At 41.2% G+C, this 19,941-nt stretch overlaps 1 protein-coding gene across 2 annotated transcripts in view; it reads right to left on the bottom strand.

Moving 5' to 3' along the window:
* STXBP5 (syntaxin binding protein 5) overlaps window positions 1-19,941 on the bottom strand; it is a 723,304-nt gene that overhangs the window by 84,610 nt on the left and 618,753 nt on the right. For both annotated transcript variants that reach the window (XM_073627823.1, XM_073627824.1), the window contains 2 exons: window positions 16,080-16,130; window positions 14,271-14,510 (listed from right to left, as the gene is read on the bottom strand). In XM_073627823.1, coding sequence (XP_073483924.1) covers window positions 14,271-14,510; window positions 16,080-16,130 — 291 coding nt within the window. The remainder of the gene's footprint in view (window positions 1-14,270; window positions 14,511-16,079; window positions 16,131-19,941) is intronic.

Genomic DNA, 19,941 nt, shown 5'->3' with positions numbered 1-19,941 from the left:
AGATGGGTGATGTAGACGCTCGTCCTCCGTATTACGGGACCCGGGAGCGGAGGATCCCAGAGAGTCTACAGGCCTCAAGATGGCGGCGGCAGACCTATGGATGGAGCCGGCTGTAAGCTGGGTACCGGAGCGAGCAGCCATCTGGATTACTCGATGCAGGTATAGGTCTGCTCAGGGGATGCCCAAGATTAAGGCTGGATGTTTTGGAGGCTGTTTATGGAAACGTTGGCTCCGGATAGCAATGGATTTCAGCAGAGCCAGTGGAGCTTCCCAGCAACATGTCCTTTCTCCATTCGCATCGAGACATGCCCCCCCCCCCCCCCCGGAGATCACATTTTAACCCCCAATAAGCGTGGGTTGAGGCGAGTTATGCCAAACATGACAGTGGGAGGCAATTGTAGCTGGTGAGTGCAAATCTTTAAGAGGGAGTGGAAGCACAAACACTGAGATGTGGTGAAAGATCACAAAGAAGAACCAAGAGTTTTCATTTATAGATTTTTTCAGACCATTCATCGGCATATTCATAATTTATGAACTTTATGTCAACACTTTATTCATTATTTTCACATCTGTCACAGGGTGTGTTGTTTTGATTATTATGTGATGTGATATGATGTGTTTGCTCACAGTGTTCACCAATAACTATTTTTGTTAGAATATATTCACATGATATGAACTTTATGTTAAGATTTCATTTATTATTTTCACATCTGCCACAGGGTGTGTTGTTTTGAACATTATGTGATAGGATGTGTTTACTCACAGTGTTCACCAATAACTTTTTTTGTCAGATCACATTCATATTGTGACTGATTTTCAATGAGGGTATTATTGTCAATATTCACATATACTTTTACTGTTCATTTAGATTGATCATTGCTTTCATTAGCACATTTTTATTTTTCATTTCATTATTTTTTCATTTTTTATTTATTTGAGCGCTACTATTTATTCCACTTATCTCTAGAGGTTTGAATTCAGTCACGTATTTGTTACATATTAAATGGCAGCTATAGTTTATTTCAATTGTACTTTTTTTACTTATTCAGAAGCGCAGTGGAGGTATCACAGGGTGTAGGGCGTTAGCTTGTGAACTATCAGGTGTGCAGGATTCAGAAACTGCATGAACAACTGGACATTGCATTCTCAAAACTGGATTATCTAGAAAATAGATCCCACAGGTATAATTTTAGACTCAGGTCTCCCTGAATCCTTTAAGGACACTGACAAGATCGTCCGCATGTTCGTTAAAAATTTAATCCCAGACATCCCCGATCATCACCTGGAAATGAATTGTGCCCATAGGGCTCTTCAACCCCCACATGGCGTACCCAGAGACATTGTGGTAAAACCACATTTTTACCAGGTTAAGGAAGAAGTTATGCGGCGAGCTCGCAAAAGGGAAAACCTTACTATGCAAGGACATCCCATTCAAATATTTGTGGACTTGTCACCCTACACAACACAAAAAAGATGATCTTTGAAACCTCTTCCCTAGATGCTGTCACAAAAATCTATCACCTATAGATGGTCTTTCCCTTTTCGCCTAAACTTTGTTCACATAAACAAATCCTACGGTTTCTCAACCTTTGTGGATGGAGAGAGTCTGCTTCTGCAACTGGGCTTCATCTCCCAGATAACAGCAACCTCATTGGACCCCAGAGGCTCCTTCTCAAAGAGGCCTCCACCCACAAGCCCTATCAAGCCTATGTGGCAAAAACAGCAAGCAAAGAGATCCAAAGACGGTTGCCCCCCCCCCCAATGCGGATCTTACTGAACCCTTAATCATCTGCTAGGAATTTGCCCACCAAGCTCTAGAAAGTTTGGTCATCCAGTCCTTTTTCCACCATGAGTCAAACCTGTTTTGGCCCACTTTACCTATTACTCCTATGACAAATGAGCATGTTACCACTACAATAGCTCTGATCGGATGTTACCTTTTCTGCATGCCAACAAGACTCAACTAGCACCTTCTTCTACCCAGATTCTGCTACGCATCCGAGGACCTGTCCGGTTTAATCTTCCACCCTTTTTTTTTAAACCCAGAGTAATCCTAATTAAAGTCATCGTGCTTCGAAGAGGGACGGCAATATCTTTCCTTCCAGGATCAGAGAGACTTCAAAGACAGTCCATCCTAACTTGTGAAAATTTAGCCGATTAACCTGCTGTGAGTTTCTCCCTCCTCCCCCTGTTTTTTCATGGGGAGGAGGCAGAAACTCCCAAGTAGTGGTTCTTGCTTCCACCACGCTCATATGTTTTTTTTTTTTTCTTGTTTTTCACTGCATCCAGATTCAAGTTCCTGCCTTTATTTCTAGTTTTTAGTTGGCAGGGAGGCTGGAGCGGATGCACTACGCCTCCAATTGTCCCAGAGTGGTGTTTACCTACCATTCGGAGACTGTTCAACACTCCCTACGTTTGGGAATGTTTTTTGGGAAAAGATTTGCAGTAAGTGGGACACTACCTTCTTCCTGCAAAGGGGTTGGGGTTTTCTTTTTGTCGCTTTCATTATGTTTGTTATATTTTTCTGTTCCATGTTTTTCACTTGTTATGTTTTCTCTTCTCAGAACCTGTCTGCATCACCCCTTCCTCTCATCCCTCCTCTTTTTCCGGGTCACCTAGAGGCTCATCTTCACGATCTGACCTACGTTCTTGAAAGCTTTGGACAGAAGATGTTAAGAACCAACACCCACCTCCATGGGTTAGGGTAAGATCGGTATTGTTGATGAGTTTATCCCACCCTCTTATCCATGCATGCTGACAGCACCATTTTTGCTCCCCTCTGTATAGCCACCCACAACGTTTTAATTCCCCAGTTAAAAGACAGAAACTATTCAGCCTATCACAAAAGATTGGTGTCCTTTTGCTACAGGAAACCCATTTCCCTTCCACCTATAATACCTCATTACATAGCAACTACCCCCAGTTCTATCTCTCCAATGCAGGGAACAAAACAAAAGGTGTATCCATATGCTTTTCTACAAGCCATAAATTGTCCCCTTTGGATACCATCATAGACCCCGCAGGTAGATACCTATTAGTAAAAGGTTCCATAGACGGTACAACTTACTTGCTTGTTTCCTATAATACGCCAAATCAAGCCAAGCAACCTTCTCCTCCATGATGTCTACACTTGGACCACATCTAGAGGGGAAGATAATTTTGGGAGGAGACACAAATCTCGCTTTTGACCACTCACTGGACAAATCAGGAAATGGTCTCCCTTGGACTAAAAAGCCCCCAAAACAGCACTAAAAAAGGTAAAAAGGTGAAATACCGCGCTATGACGAAAAATAAAAATAAAAAAGCAGCTGCTAGAAGCGGGATACACACAAATAGTAGATAAAAAGAATGTAGCAGCACTAAGGAGTGAATAAATAACACTTGTGCTAAATATTTGACACCATTCCCCAGACGACATCATGGTTGTGACAAAACGTACGTCGGGAGGAGTTGACGTGCTGACGTCACCGCGTACCAGTGTCTCAGTGGACGGGCGTCCATGCACAGCCGGCCGGCTATTTGCTTTTATTTATCCTCAATGCTGTAAGTGTAATTTTAATCCTTTATTAAACATGTCCAGACGGAATTATGCTATGGTGAGTCTTTCTTTTTTGGGTTTAGTATGAACACCTATTGGAACTTCCTGGATTAGGAGAGCCCATTGAGTTGCCAGTCAACATCTGTTATAGTGTGGATCCCTCTGAGGTACCTGGCCTGTTTCCAGGATAGGAGCCCGGATTGGAGATACCTGGTTTACTTTGGGATAAAGGCCCTGCCCGGTTATAGGTCACAAGCTTGGTTAGCTTACTATTTGGTAAGCTTGCATTTCACACGGTGGTCACAATTTTGTTGCGGTGGTGGATTTGTCACAAAATCAATATTAATCAATTAATTTTTTGGTTTATGAACTTGGACTGTTGTCACGGTGGGAGAATTCAATCTATACCTTCTGATTCCTTATCTAAACGATTTTGAGATAGATATCTCTATCTATCTATCTATCTCTAGCTATATCTATCTATCTCTAGCTATATCTATCTATCTCTAGCTATATCTATCTATCTCTAGCTATATCTATCTATCTCTAGCTATATCTATCTATCTCTAGCTATATCTATCTATCTCTAGCTATATCTATCTATCTCTAGCTATATCTATCTATCTCTAGCTATATCTATCTATCTCTCTATCTATATAGGTAATATAGATAGCTATAGATATATATTTATATTTTTTCACTATAGCTCTTTTCAGTACTTGGTTTGATCAAATGTTTTTGGTGATTTTTTTAGTTATATGTCAAATATTTAGCAAAAATATATATTTTTTTATATTTTTTCAGTACTTGGTTTGATCAATTGTTTTTGGTGATGGAGCACTAAAAAAGCCTCCACGCTGTGTTCCTTGGGCCTTATCGACATATGGAGGGAACTTAATCCCCGGACTAAAGACTATACCCACTACTTGGCCCCACATAAAATCTATTCTAGGATGGACCACATCTTACTTCAATACTACAACATGCCACAAAAGCCATCATTATCTGACCACTCTATGGTCCTTTTACTCCAACAACAAATGCCCAACTCTAATAAAAAAAATGTACATGGCGCCTCAATGAAGCTCTTTTACGTGACCCAGTTCAATGCTCAATCCTTGCAAAGGACATTTAGGAAATTTTCCAACTAAAGGATTCCATATCTCCAGAAACCTTGTGGGCTGCCCATAAGGTACTAACAAGAGGGAAGATTATACAAACCACTTCTCGCCTCAAACGGAAACGCAGGGCAACCATAAGCAAACTCAATACAGAGTTCCACTCATTGAGCAAAACCCATAAACGCAACTACTAGAGAGTACTTAGATCATCTAGAAATGGCACGGACAGCTTTAAACCACAGAAGTGGAGAAATACCTCAGATGGTCAGGAGCCCGGTGCTACTCCCAGAAAGACAAGATCGGTGCTAAATTAGCAGCCAAACTATCTCCTAAACCTCGATCCCTAGCTTTCCCTAAAATACGCATCCTGATAGGAGATTTAACACAAAAACCACAACAACTCATGGAATCTTTGCATGAATTCTTCACAGATCTGTACAGGGATAAGAAACCTAGCACACAACCTCACCTTGATGGCTTCCTCAACACCATATCCCTCCCAAAATTGTCAGCGAAACATTGACCTTCTGGACAAAGTGATATCTGAAATGGAAGTCATGGAGGTGATAAAAAATATTAAACAAATCTCAGCTCCAGGAGCTGACGGCTTTTCTGCCTGCTACCATTTGCTACTACGCAAGTTCCCTACATGGTCAGATTTTTTAACTCGCTTGGGTCGGGATCTCCCCTGGATAAAGCCCTAAATTTAGCATATGTCTCAGTATTACCCAAACCTGGTAAGGATCCGAGCGTAGTTAGCAAATAGTGCCTGATCTCTTTAATTAACAACGACCTAACCATTTTGACAAAAATATTAGCTAATAGACTATCCTCATGTATCGCTCAACATGTCCATAAAGACCAGGTGGGCTTTATCCTGGGGAGACAGGGACCTGACCAGATAAAAAGGGCATCATCTCTCTACTCAAATCCCAAGGGGATGGCGGTCCTCCTCAGGAAGGCTTTTTGCTGTCAATCGACCTCCAAAAGGCCTTTGACACAGTCACATGGCCTTACCTATTTTATGTGCTGGACAGATGGGGCTTTGGCCCCAATTTTCTAGGAACACTCTGCTCCCTGTACTCTAACCCAAGCGCTCAGGTAAGACTCCAGGGTTGCTACTCAGAACCCCTTAACATTGAAAAAGCACCAGGCAAGAAAGCCCGCTCTCATCCCTCTTATTTGCTATAGCTATCGAGACCTTGGCCATCTCGATCAGAACCCACCCTGACATTAAGAGAGTACTCTGTGGACCCCAAGAGCACAAATGTACTTTGTTCGTTTGCAGACGATCTCCTATTTGTTACCTCCCCCTGACCTCGACTCCCAACATTTTCTATTTACGTAAAAATTCTGGAAATGCTTCTGGTCTTCGGGTTAATGAATTGAAATCCTTGGCATTAAATATCACAGTTCCCTCCAAATTACTTGAAAGTTTACAGGACCACTTCCCATTTACCTGGTGCTCTTTCTATATCCCGTATTTAGACGTGAATTTAACCTCCAAGATAGACTCATACTCCTCTAACTACCCGTCTATGTTCCACAAACTGTCGTCAGACTCTCTACATGGTCTAAACATAACCTCTCCTGGCTAGCCTGCATTAACACTATCAAAATTACACTCCTCCCACCCCTTTTAAACCTTTTCAGATCCCTACCCATCCCGATTAGGAAATCACAGCAGCTGAATTTCCAATCCAAAATTTTGAAATATATCTGGGGACCTAAGGGCAGAAGACGCTCTAAAAATATCTTGTTCAGACTTAAAATGCAAGGAGGACATGCCCTCCCCAACATTTGGTGGTGCTACCAAGCAGCTCAACTTGCCCAGATCTCCATCGCACACTCACAGGACTCGAAACCCAAATGGGTGTCAATGGAGAGGCAAGCTGTTCCCCATCACACAATCGATTTTCTATTGTGGTCCTCCACAAAACTCAGACCTCCTATCCTGGCTCCTACCCTGTCCCACTCACTGGCCCTGTGTGACCGGATTCACAAACATCCCTCATTAATCTCAGCCCTACGACCTCTAAACGCATTTGTTCCACAATCCCAATTTTCCCCCAGGAATGAACATCCTGGCTTTTAGTTGGTGGCTCAACAAAGGTTTAATTAGAATAGGGAACTTCTTCACTTCAACAGGCCCATCTCACTTGGATACTGACAAAGCAAACTGGAGAAAAGGCTCAGATACACACAAATTCTCAATTTTCTTCAATCTAACTGGCCTAATAAACCGGAACCTCTTAGGGTCACGGCTTATGAATCATGGGGCTCGAACATCACGGATCAGAGGGGGGGAATCCATCATTTACTCTTCATTAGCTTCATCTCTGTCCAAACCTTCCTATGCCCAACCATGGGAAAATTACTTCAATATAGAATGGGAACCGGAAAATTGGAATGTACATCATGGGACAGGCTAATATTCATTACCTGATGGGTTATACTTCATCAGGTGAATGGACACTGGTAGACCAAAGGTCTTCAGACAGAAGGTGATCCCCTATATAACCCCTTCCGTACAGGAAGTACTTCAGGTTTGTAGCAAGCACTGAATCCTCAAAAAAGAGGGGAGGGATCTCTGTGTCCCATGATGTACTCAAAGAAAAGGATTTTAAAAGGTAAGTATGATGTAAAAATCCTATTTTCATACATCAAGGGACACAGAGTCAGGCTAATATTCATTACCTGCTGGGACATCCCAGAGCTATAGCCTTGAGGGGAGGGAGACACCCTGCCAAACAATAGCCATCAGAACTTATACGGCAGTACACTGCGGCCGAAAGCCGAATCCTCGGCTGCTCGAACATCCACTTGATAAAATTTTGTGAACGTATGCACTGCAGACCAGGTAGCAGCTTTACAAATCTGAGCCACAGATACCTGATGGTGAAAAGCCCAGGAGGTTCCTACACCCCTGGTAGAATTAGCTCTTATCCTAAAGGGAGGAGCTTTAGGTTTTAGACCGTAGGCCTGAATGATCAAATGACGGACCCAATTGGCAATGGAAGCTTTGGAATCTGCCTGCCCCTGGGTCCTTTTAGTAAAGCAAAAACAAAAAAGTCTCCGCAGATCTAGACAAGTAAACCTCGACTGCCCGGACAACGTCCAAAGAATGCAGTCGTCTCTCTTCCGCCGAAGGAGGCTGAGAGAAAAAAGAAGGCAAAATAATGTCCTGATTTAAATGAAAGGCCAACACCACTTTTGGCAGATGGAACAGGTCATAACACAACTCTGTCATGGGGAAGGGATCAAGTACATGAAAGGGCCGCCAACTCCAACACCCTTCTAGCCGAGGTGATAGCCATCAGGAAGGCTAGCTTGTGTGAGAGCAAGTCTAATGGAATTTCCTTAATAGGTTCAAATGTTTTTTTCTGTAACACAGACAGCACCAAGTTCAAGTCCCAAGGACACATAAGTGACCTAACGGGGAAGCAAACAAGTTGCCCCTTGCATAAAGGTTTGGATCAGTGAATGGGAGGCTAAAGGCCTTTGGAAGAATAAGGATAGGGCCGAAACTTGACCTCTAATTGTACGCAAAGCCAATTTGATTTCCACAACTGACTGTAGAGAGAATTCTGCCAATCACATATTTCAGAGGATGCCATTTTCTGGCTTCACAGCAAGCAATACAAGTCTTCTAGACCTTATGATAAATCTTCCTAGTGATAGCTTTTCTAGCATTCATTAGAGTAGACACCACTGGTCCCGAGATGTCATGGTCCTTTAACATCCTGGCTTCAATAGCCATGCTGTCAAATTTAGAGACTGAAAATTGGGGTGAAATATAGGACCTTGAGACAGTAGATCGGGAGGACGTGGAAGTGTCCATGGCCCGTTTATTGTTAGTCTCACAATCTCCGGGAACCAGGACCTTCTGGGCCAGGCTGGTGCCACCAGAATGACTGGAACCCCCTTTCTCCGAATCCTGCGCAACAAATGTGGAAGGAGAGGGATCAGAGGGAAAGTATAAACCAGGGAGTACTGGCTCCATGGAACTATCAGAGCATCTGCTCCAATTGCAAGAGGATCTCTTGTTCGAGACACAAACTGCTGTAGTTTCTTGTTGAACCTGGATGCCTATAGGTCAACCTCTGGCCATCCCCAACGTTGGCAAATTTCCTGGAACACCTCTGGGTGTAGGGACCATTTCCCCGGGCATATCTGCTGGGATAATCTGCCTTCCAGTTCTTTACTCCCGGAATATGAACTGCCGATATTATTGACACATGTCCCTCTGCCCAGGCTAGTATGAAGTTCACCTCCTTCAGAGCTGAACGACTCCTGGTAACGCCTTGGTGGTTTATATAGGCCACAGCCATGGCATTGTCGGACTGAACCCTGATGTACCGTCCAGGACCGCAGGGCCAGACGTACTGCCCAGATGTTGATGGGCAGGGTCTGTTCTGTCCCTGACCATTTTCCCTGAGCTGTGAGCCCATCTAGGAACGCTCCCCAGCCTGAGAGACTGGAATCTGTAGTCAGTACTCTCCAAGTTACCAGGCGAAAGGATTTTCCCTTTCACAGGTTCTGATCCTGCAAAAACCAGTTTAGGCTTAAGCATGCATGAGGAGATAAGCATATTGGAGAATCCAGGGCTTTTCTTTCTCTGTTCCAAGCCAACAAGATGTTTTGTTGTAAAGGCCTGGAATGGAATTGGGCATAGGGCACTGCCTCAAAGAAAAAAAAAAAGGATATAAATAATTCAGCGCAAGGAATAAGTACTAACAGAAAAATTGGGTTAAATAACTGGTTTCAGAGAACTGCTGCCTCTACTGATTACTGCCGCCAAGTGGAGTAAATAAATGAAAAGAAAGCGAGGTAGATGTGGCGCTGTTCTATTGTGTTGTGCACCTAATCATATACCATCTGATTGCTAATAAACATAAAATATACAAAACTGTTTTAGTGAACATGTGCTAATGCATTGAACATGCACTAGATAACTTTAATCACTACGTCCAATATGAGGTATCAATATATTCTATACGTGATTGATAAAATACAATTAGTGACATTTGTGAAAGTAATTAAAATAAACTTAAATAATAGTGGACTGGAATACCAGAAAGGAGGGACAAATCGGTCCCATAACAAAAAAAATATACACACACACACACGCATACATATATATATATATATATATATATATATATATATATATATATATATATATATATTTTTATTTATATATATTCCCATTTAATAATAAATATACAGTAAAGTGCTTCTGCGCTGGTGAAAAATGGTGTTGATAATTTCCACTTTCCAAGGGTGATCACAGCATACATGTCTTATCCGTGCTCTTATTGTGGCTGCACTTACCGGAATTTTCCCCCCTCTTGGGGTATGGAGCATTTACAGTATCTGCCACTGTGTAGCACTTTAAAGGCTGGATGATTCCCCGATGTATTGGCAGTCCTCCAATTATGTACCATATAGAGGAGAAAGGAATCCCAATAGTGTAATACTGTTTCAACTGTTGATTGCATTAAAGAGCGTGAAAAGGTACTCACATTCGGTAAAAAACAGTAAAGCATTTGTTGCCGACACTAGCGCCGATGACTGGAAGTGATGCTGACCCCTCCCTACGCGTTTTGTCACTCTGATGTCATCTGGAGCCAGATGTCAGAGTGACGAGACGCATAGGGCGGGGTCAGAACACGTTTTTGCATCACTTCCGGTCGTCGGCGCTAGTGTCAAACAAATGCTTTACTGTTTTTTTACTGAATATGAGTACCTTTTCACGCAATAAACAGTTGAAACAGTATTACACTATTGGCATTCCTTTCTCCTCTATATGGTACATAATTGGACTGCCAATACATCGGGGATCATCCAGCCTTTAAAGTGCTACACAGTGGCAGATACTGTGAATGCTCCATACCCCAAGGGGGGGGGGGATTCCGGTGAGTGCAGCCACAATAAGAGCACGGATAAGACATGTATGCTGTGATCACCCTTGGAAAGTGGAAATTATCAACACTAATTTTTCACCAGCACAGAAGCACTTTACTGCATATTATTAAATGGGACTACATATATATATATATATATATATATATATATATATATATATATATATATATATATATATATATATATACACACACACACATTTTCCTAACGCATGTTATATGGGACCGATTTGTCCCTCCTTTCTGGTATTCTAGTCCACTATTATTTAAGTTTATTTTAATTACTTTCACAAATGTCACTAATTGTATTTTATCTATCATCATAGAATATATTGATAACTTTTAGTCACTATGTCCAATATAAGGTATCTAGTGCACGTTCAATGCATTAGCACATGTTCACTAAAACAGTTTTGTATATTTTATGTTTATTAGCAATCAGATGATATATGATTAGGTGCATAACACAATAGAACAGCGCCACATCTACTTCACTTTCTTTTCACTGCCTCAAAGGAGGATGCCATCCTCCCTAGAAGGCTCATACAGAGCTTAATGGAGGGTTGTCTAGTGCCCCTTATCTGACGCACCTGATCCTTCATGGCACAGATCCTTACGGGTGGCAAGAATACTCTGGACCATGTTTAGAATCAGACCTAAATATTTTAGACTTTGAGCTGGTCTCAAGGCTGACTTTTCGGTATTTATGATCCAGCCTAAGCTTTTCAAATACCTCACTGTGTATATTATGCTCTGTTCTAGAGCCTGTACTGAGTGATCTCTGAGCAGGAGGTTGTCCAGATACCCAAGCACCAGGATCCCTTGGGCCCTTAAATGACCCAGTACTGGTGCTAGGACCTTTGTGAACATCTGGGGAGCTGTAGCAAGCCTGAAGGGTAGAGCCACAAACTGAAAACGACGTTCCTCTACTGCAAAACGTAGGAACCTCTGATGAGGCTGAAAGATAGGTACGTGTAGGTACGCGTCCTTTATATCGATGGAGGCTAAAAAGTCTCCCATCTGTCTACCGTGTCTCTGAGCGGTGTTGCTTCCTGAACATCGTTTTAGCCATGCTCTGACACGTTTCGTCATCAACATAATCTGAGGGCGTCCTTTAAGCCACATCAGAGCGTGGCTTAAACGACATTCAGGAAGCAACACCACTCGGAGACACGGAGCCTGCTACAGCTGGAAAAAGACATTTGACTGTGATAGGAAACGCCGTGCTATCCATGCTGTGGTCTGCAAACGAGGCTTGGTGTTGATATTATGCGTGTTTATATGTGATTTTCTGTAAGTGCAATTCCTAAAGGGGCTGTGTTGTGGATTTTAATTAATATATTTTTTTACTGGTTTACACTATGGAGGATATCTTTTTCATTTCCATGCAGTTTTAAATGAGCCTGCCATTGTGATTCCCACCCCTTCTGATGCAGTTCAAATTAGGAGATTCATCATAAAGGGATACCTAATTTCTGCCTATATTTATCTTTTATCTGGGAAGAGTTTAATACTAAGGGGGATGTGAGTGCCCCCCTGCTTTGTCACGAGTTGTGGTGTTGGTGACGGCTTATCACGCAAGCAGGACTTGATCTTACCTTGGATGATTTTCACGAACAATTTACTGCAATAGACTATGGACCGTTTTCTGCACTGCTTTTATCACTGTGGATTATTAGTGTTATGTTGATATTTTAATATACATAGCACTGCCAATATTTGTATATATTTTTACCTCTATGTCAATCAAATCCAATGACGGGGGGGGGGCGGGGCCGGGTCCAGCATTTGTGTCTATGGATGCAAGGTAACCCCCAGGAAGAGCGCTTCTCCTAGGGGGTTATCTGAAGTGAGGGGCAGCGAGAGCCGCCAGGGGACCCCAGAAGTCGAGGATCAGGGCCACTATGTGCAAAATGAGCTGCCCAGTGGAGGCAAGTATGACATGTTTGTCATTTAAAAAAAAAAAAAAAAAAAAAAAAACGAGCCTTTACAATCACTTTAAGTGGTTAACCATCCATGGTACACTACCAAATGTGTTTCCAGACTATGCATTCTGTTCTTCTGATGCTTTACAGGCCATGTTGGCCAATACACAATTGTATCCTCTGAAAGATATCTTTTTGATTGTAACGTGTATTCTTGCCTGTTAAAACCATTATTGAATGAAAAGAGTGTGGATCATACCTCAATCAGCAATTGCATCCCAAGAGTATGAACGGTTACTGAATTTTAGACCTCAACTATACACTATTTGAGTTCAAAGTAGAGATACTAACCCCAGCCTTTCCAATCAGGTGACAGGTATTGGCATATGCATACAATCCCAACATCCACAAGTAGGTTTAGACTTGGCACAAGCTTTAGAGCACACAATTTGAATTTTAAACTCACATATTTTACAGTGTTTTTGAGATACAAATCTGTATTTTACCTGATCTTGACCCTAATTTACTCAATGCTTATATGCAAATTAACATTGTAATCTTTTCAGCTCAAAGGGGCCTACATTATTAATTGCTACAGTTTCCCTAGATTGAAACCGGCCATACACTGTACGAATTTCACTCAGTTTGCTTAATGGGTGGCCCCATCGGCCCTCTTCGGCCTAACATCTTTCAGCTTAAACTAAAAAAGTAAAATCAGAATACAATAGCTTAGCAAGGTGAGTCATCCATCCCTGCTGTACAGCGTGGATGAAGAAATGTGTTAGATTGTTTTCATTCAGTCCACAGGCTGAGTGGAAAAACAAAAACAATGTAGTATATGGCCAGCTTTAGCCTGCATGTGTGTGCTTGTTTTAAAACTCTTCATGCAACCAATCCTTTGTATTATTTATCCCACGACAAGAAGGTGTTAAACTTATGGCTCTAGAATATTGGATTACGATAAGGCAATGCATATCAACTGATAAAATCAAAGACTTCTCACTAGGGTGTAGCTGACCTACTCTCTACCATGGGGTCAGGGTGTCTGTATGCAAGCTTCGGCTGCATCCTGCTATACCCACATCCTAATTAAGCACAGACACTTTATTAACATAGTGGGGCTACATAGTCAATTTCTATGCTTAGACTAAATGCCATTTAGTTTAGCTCACAAAATGCCGGGGAAAAGGAAATGGTACATTTCCAGTCCTAGCTGCAGTATACTGCTAATTTCCTGTTTACAGTCTTTTTGTATACAAATGTGGAAAGAATACAAGGAGGAAAAATAAAACTTGACAGAAAGTGGATAAAGCAAGTAGATGGATGCATCACAAGGGTAGAGCCTTATTCAGAAAATCTGCAGGGAGTCACAAGAGCCCCTGAAATCCAGGGGAGTGCTCATTCATCCCAAATTTTCTATATTTGAAATCAGGTTTTAGGGTTTTCCAGGGTACTTGCTATAAAACTTCCAATACAACTTTAATGCAAACCTGTGCTGGTCTCATACCAGACCTATGTCCTGGGTGGTGACATTTGCATAATATGCCTACCTGGGGTTAGGATTCCTCAGAGATAATGCTGACCATAATTCAATGCCCACTTCGGAATGGCATTGCCCGTTTTCCAGGTATTAAACCAGCACAAGTACAATGTAACAAGGGCCATTTTTGTTATAGTTTAGGCCCATCGCCATGCCATGGGATGTGAAGACCCCCCTCCCACACACCCCCAAATAGGACACATTATACAGGTTACTTACCACTAGGAGACACAATAACAGGCTGAAGAAGTCTTTGCTCTCCTGATGGTGGCAGGCCTAAAGTAATGACCAACACAGTACCTAGCGTGGTTCCAACCCATAAACATGGTGCCGTAGATATGTCAGGTTTCCTGGTGAAAGACTCACAGAAATGAAGAGAGGATATTGCCTCTCGTGATTCTTTGTCTATGCTGGTTACACTTGAACTCCGTGACCGGCTGAAGGAATTGTCTCGGACATCTAATATAACAGACAGGGTAAAGGTTTGTCGGTATGCTCTGTTCAATAAACATGCTTATAAACAAAAGCTGTGCTCACACAACAATATGTCAGATACATAACACAAAACTGTAGCTACCAGCAATAGTTTTCATAAACTGCTATACAGCATGTCATTTATGCTGGATCTTTTTGTCTGCCAGGAGCTGGTAGTAGTGCAAAAAACCCCAAAGACACTAGTAGTCGGGTGTAAAATAAAAACAAATGCTTATTTAGCATTTTTATGAGCATATATGGGCATAATGCACTTAGAAGCATCTAGAATATACCCATTCTCTATTGGTTAGAATGCTCATTTATTCTTTACACCAGAAGTGTATTTACAAACACGTGCATATACATGCGTTTGCTTAAATTATGCCAGTAATCTCCTCTACAGAAGATTTGTGGGCATTTTTGAAAATACAAATTTAAGTGCTGCAAAGTTCATGGACACATTGGCTGAAACAGAGCTGCGTTCAGAGGCATAAAAAGAATAATTCCACTAAAACAGAGTTTTTCTGCCCATGCGGTCTTAGGGTGGTTCATTGCGTAAACTCTAAAAATAGTTTTAGCTTTAACTTTGTACAGGTTAGGAACAAATGCAGGTCATCACATCTTTCTTTGCTTTTTTGGCAAGATCTAATGTTATGCTAAAGCACCTGCCAGTGCATTATTCTACACCTAAAGTATATCTAAACCTAAAAATACAATTTTTAAATATTAAAGCTCAGTTGATAAATATGGTGGTTGCATTTGCTCTCATTTGTGAGACCAACTACATTTTTCCTGTTGACCTTTGCAGAAACGTAGTGGCCTTGTAATATCCTGAGATGAGCGAAAAAACAAAACAAAAAAACTTTCTTCGGAGATGGGAGGATTGGTGGTTTACAAAAGAAAAAGAGAAGACATGTTTGAAGTCTAGCCTGACTGACAAATATAGCTGACGCTACATAGACAAGTCGTGAGTAAGCCAAAACACAAGTAGTGTAATTTTTGGATGGTTTACCAGTTAAAAATAAAAGGAGAAAAAGATGCCTGAAAAAGAAATTTAATACAGTCACCACATCTAAGGGCTAGTAAACTGCAAAATACAACCTTTTTGTTTTTGGGTTAAATATGCTTTAACAGAATACCATAGTCCTTTTAATCAAGCAAAATTTCAGTAAATGGTATTTACTTTAAGGCAGTCATGGACAAATGTCTAGGGAAACCAGCTAGGGAGGGGAAGCAAAAAACAAACAAAACAAAATTAAAGTTTATTTCTAGCCTGCTCTCTACTAGTTGCCAAATGAGTTGCATCAAGCCTGTAATATTGGCAAAGATAAGGGACCATTTGTTAAAGACTGCAAAGCATGGTCACTATTCACGGCTGCTTAGCACACAGGAGTTTTACAATGGAAGCCATGAATCTTGAGTGCATATCATGATGGTGATGAAAAGAATGAATGCATTTCCTAGAAGATAGACATCTGCAACATGAATGTGCAAGTTACTAGCACACATAACTAGGCAGTTATGACTATTTAGTAATGAAATACTTAGCTTTACCTAGTTCAGGCTTTAACTCTGTAGGTAGGCTTAACTTCCTTGACATCTTTGCTGGAAGAGAGAAAAAAAGATGGTCTTTACATTAAAATGAAAGCAGTATTCCGCAGTAGCAGGAATATCCGATGGCTTGCCTTCAAGTTTGGCTTCAGGAATAAAATGTGGTAAAATAACTGAAAAAATAATAGTAGTTTATAAAGTTCAACTACTATGGATCATACTACTCTGAAAACCTGAAATGTGCACGTTAGTGCAGAACCTGACATTTGCACTTTCAATTCATTTGCCTGATTTTCAACATTTAAAATTGTTGATAATTTGAAAGCATCCGGTTATTAAAAGAGAACTACTGCTAATACACATTTAGTTTGATAATATATAGAGGGATACTATGAACCACTGCAAATATAACCTCTTACCTGTCTTTTCTATCCCTGTGCTTGAGCTTCGTCATGACAGGCCCAGGCCAGCATAACATTTTGTTGCTTACACGCAGCCAGTGTGCAGTCTGCATTGTACAGTCAAGAGAGCAATAGTACTGAATGCCAACACTTGGAACAGATAAAGCTCTACTTACCGTACCTGTTTGATTCAAAGTCTTTGGTGCCAGGGACCACAAATTATGGTTTCTATACTGTACTCACATATTCACTGGTCATGAACAGCTGGAAGATAGCAGCCCCTGCGTAACAAAGTACTTCCCATCACCCCATCCCACACAATTCCAGACAGTCAAAAGTGTTAAGCAGGATGCATATGTACAGTGTGTGAATCCTCATTGCTCTTGAAAAAATGTAAATTACTCAATAAAATTTCCTAGTAAAAATATTTAGAAATATTTTGCTTTCTATAGAAATTTGGGATTAGAACCTTGAAAGGAGAGTTCTCACATGTCAGGTTAGAACTTCCTTTTAATTCTTGCATCTCTCCTTGGGTTTTTACTAGAATTTTACTAGTATTGTAGTACACCTTCTTAACTCAAACGTGAGCATTCTAAGCACAACAGCTGTATCACTTAAAAGTGTAAAGAATACTGTTAGAAAAAATATTTTTTTCTTTCTCATGCGGTGGGGTTGGGCCAAACTGCATTGAATAACTGCTAGTTTGTATAGGGGATTGGAGAGCCAAGATATACTCACCCAATCCGCCGATCCTGCCAGCGCAAGACCAGTCCCTGCTGCTCCTGCCCCCTGCGGTCTAGTGGGGTGGACTGTTACTGACGCCGTCATGCCTATATACAGGCTCTGGACATGATGGCAATAACAATCCACTGCTGGATGTGGGGGAGCGCTGTTATCTGGAGGATCAAGGAATTGGGAGAGTATAGGCTCTGTGTTCACCCCTAGACAAAATAAGCAGTTCGCACATGCAGTGCAGGCACAAGGTTCTGCATTAAAGTGATATTAAAGGCTTTGTTAAAAAAAAAAAAAAAAACACACACAGAACAGCCCCGATTCTTCTCTTCTCACGTCCTCTGCTGCCGCTCCTGCCCCCCCCTCCTGCCCCCAGAGCTCACACCAAGGAGCTGCTCTGTGCTTCCAGTCACATATAGAGCCATGGCTCCGTTTGGCTCTACCCACCTCTCTCCTCATTGGCTGTGATTGACAGCAGCGGAAGCCAACGGCACCCACTGTGGTCTCTGCTAATGAGGCAGAGTCCTCGGAGAGCCGAGCCTCTCGTGCACATCGCTGGATCGCAATGGGCCTCAGGTAAGTTCTAGGGGGGCTGCTGCACACAGGTCTTTTTATCAATGTATATAATTTTTATCCAAATGTATTGAGAAAAAAACTTCTGCCTTTAGAATCACTTTAAGTTTAAACCTCTCGTCCAAAAGAGTGTTTTTTATTTCTACAATGAGTAAATATGAAAAAAACCCTCTCTCCCTGTTAAGACACCCATGCTTAGCACTAATCAAATAATCCCTGTATTTGAATACAAAAATGAATATGCATACACTAATCAACAAACATTCTTATCAAATTCTGTCAAAAATAACTATTCCAAACTCTGTTTCCACAATTGTATTATAATCAATAGGTATCCATCTGAAGGCATGAGCAGAAAAGTGAATCTTCCACGTTACCTTCACCCACCAACAACTCCACAGCTATACACATGAGATTACACCCAGATTGACCCCTATCAAATAGAAAGTCAATATTGCACAGGTTATAAAAGAACCCAGAGGAGAGATAATCCACATTCCATCTCAAAGGCATTTTAATGATTCCATATTCCTCTATTCCACCAGATTCAGAGTAAATGTTTCCTAAATATGAAGGTAAAAAAAAAAAAAAAAAAAAAAAAAAACACACTTCCCACAGTCTAGTATAGCAACTAAAGCAAGAACACTTGAATGTTCTAGTACTTTACCCAGTACTAGAGTACGAATTCTGTATCCCCACTAGCGCGCGTGCCAACTCATGAAAATTGTCACTCAAATCCATGCTCAATGTGTTGGACTTTTTCATATATTGTTAAAAATGATTGACAGATCAAACTTTAATATTCAAACATGGGAGATGTATGATTGGTGCAAAGTATGGGTGTTTATTTACACAATTTAGTTGACTACAACAGCAGTCCTATATTGTTCAGTTGATATCTGAACTAGATCAGTCCAAGTTTTTAAATGAGCTTACGCTACAACACTACTGCATTTAGAGCTGAACTCTGGGCAAAAACAATATTGGGACATTAGCTAGGCACCAATAATGTGTCATTCGGTGCCAATTTTGGCGATGGCTACACACACACACACACACACACACACACACACACACACAAACACTATACAATTTTAAGCAATAATTTTTCAATAAAGCTATATTTTTTAACAAAGCTTGCAGTGGGCTTTGGTGTATATTTTCCTAAAGCTGAACTCAAACTAAACAGCTAAACACACAGATGAAATACATATATGGGAACCAATGGTTTTATCTGCCACAAATCTATGTCTATCCAATCATGATATTTACATAGCTCTGCAACACAGTACAGCCCTGTCAGGTAGGTCATGCAAATTGATTCTTATCCTCTGCAGTTAAGACTTACATGTTTTGTCCCTTCTCCAATCTCTGATTAGGCAATGAAAGGAGAAGCAACAGACTGATGAGCTTTTGAGTGATCCTGAACTTTTTCCTACTGTTTGCACATGAGAAATGCAGCATGGCCGATTGGCTCCTTATGCTGCCCCTCACTCTTCCAATTTGAGCTCCGCTGTGCAGAGAATTGTTAGATACCAAGTCAAATAAAGGTACCTCACTGCTTAGGCTACAAAATATGCCTAATGAGGTATTAAAACAGTGCTGCATTTTGTGCCCTTTTGATCTGCCTGGAGTTCAGCTTTAAAGTCAGTTTCTTGCATGTAAGTTCCAAGCAAACTAAATTCAACCCTGGACCTCTCTCCCTTAATATACATTTAGTGACATCTTCACTAAGCTGCCACTTCTACACAAAAGAAACAATACTTGTGGGATGTGAGGTTTAAAACACGCTATATACCTTATATATACAGTGTATAAATATCAATGACATGAAAAAAAAAAAAACATGGCTTTTAGACCTCTTACACACTGAGGATGTTGCAGGTGTTTTAGCGCTAAAAATAGCGCCTGAAAACTGCCTCCCATCAATTTGAATGGGTGCTTTCACACTGGGGTGGTGCATTTGCGGGTCGGTAGAAAAAGTCCTGCAAGCAGCATCTTTGGGGCGTGTTTTGAGCTCTGTAAAAAGTGCTCCAAAAACACCCCTGCCCATTGAAATGAATGGGCAGCACTTCCAAAGCGCTTTGAAAGTGCTGTAAAACGGGTCTTTGTTTTTATTTTTTTTTAAGGTCACGTTGTCAGTGTGAAAAGGGTCTTAA

Source organism: Aquarana catesbeiana, linkage group LG04 (genome assembly GCF_042186555.1).
Source record: "Aquarana catesbeiana isolate 2022-GZ linkage group LG04, ASM4218655v1, whole genome shotgun sequence".
Taxonomy (NCBI): Eukaryota; Metazoa; Chordata; class Amphibia; order Anura; family Ranidae; genus Aquarana; species Aquarana catesbeiana.
Note: the sequence above shows the minus strand (reverse complement) of the source record. Positions and strands in the feature narration are given on the sequence as shown.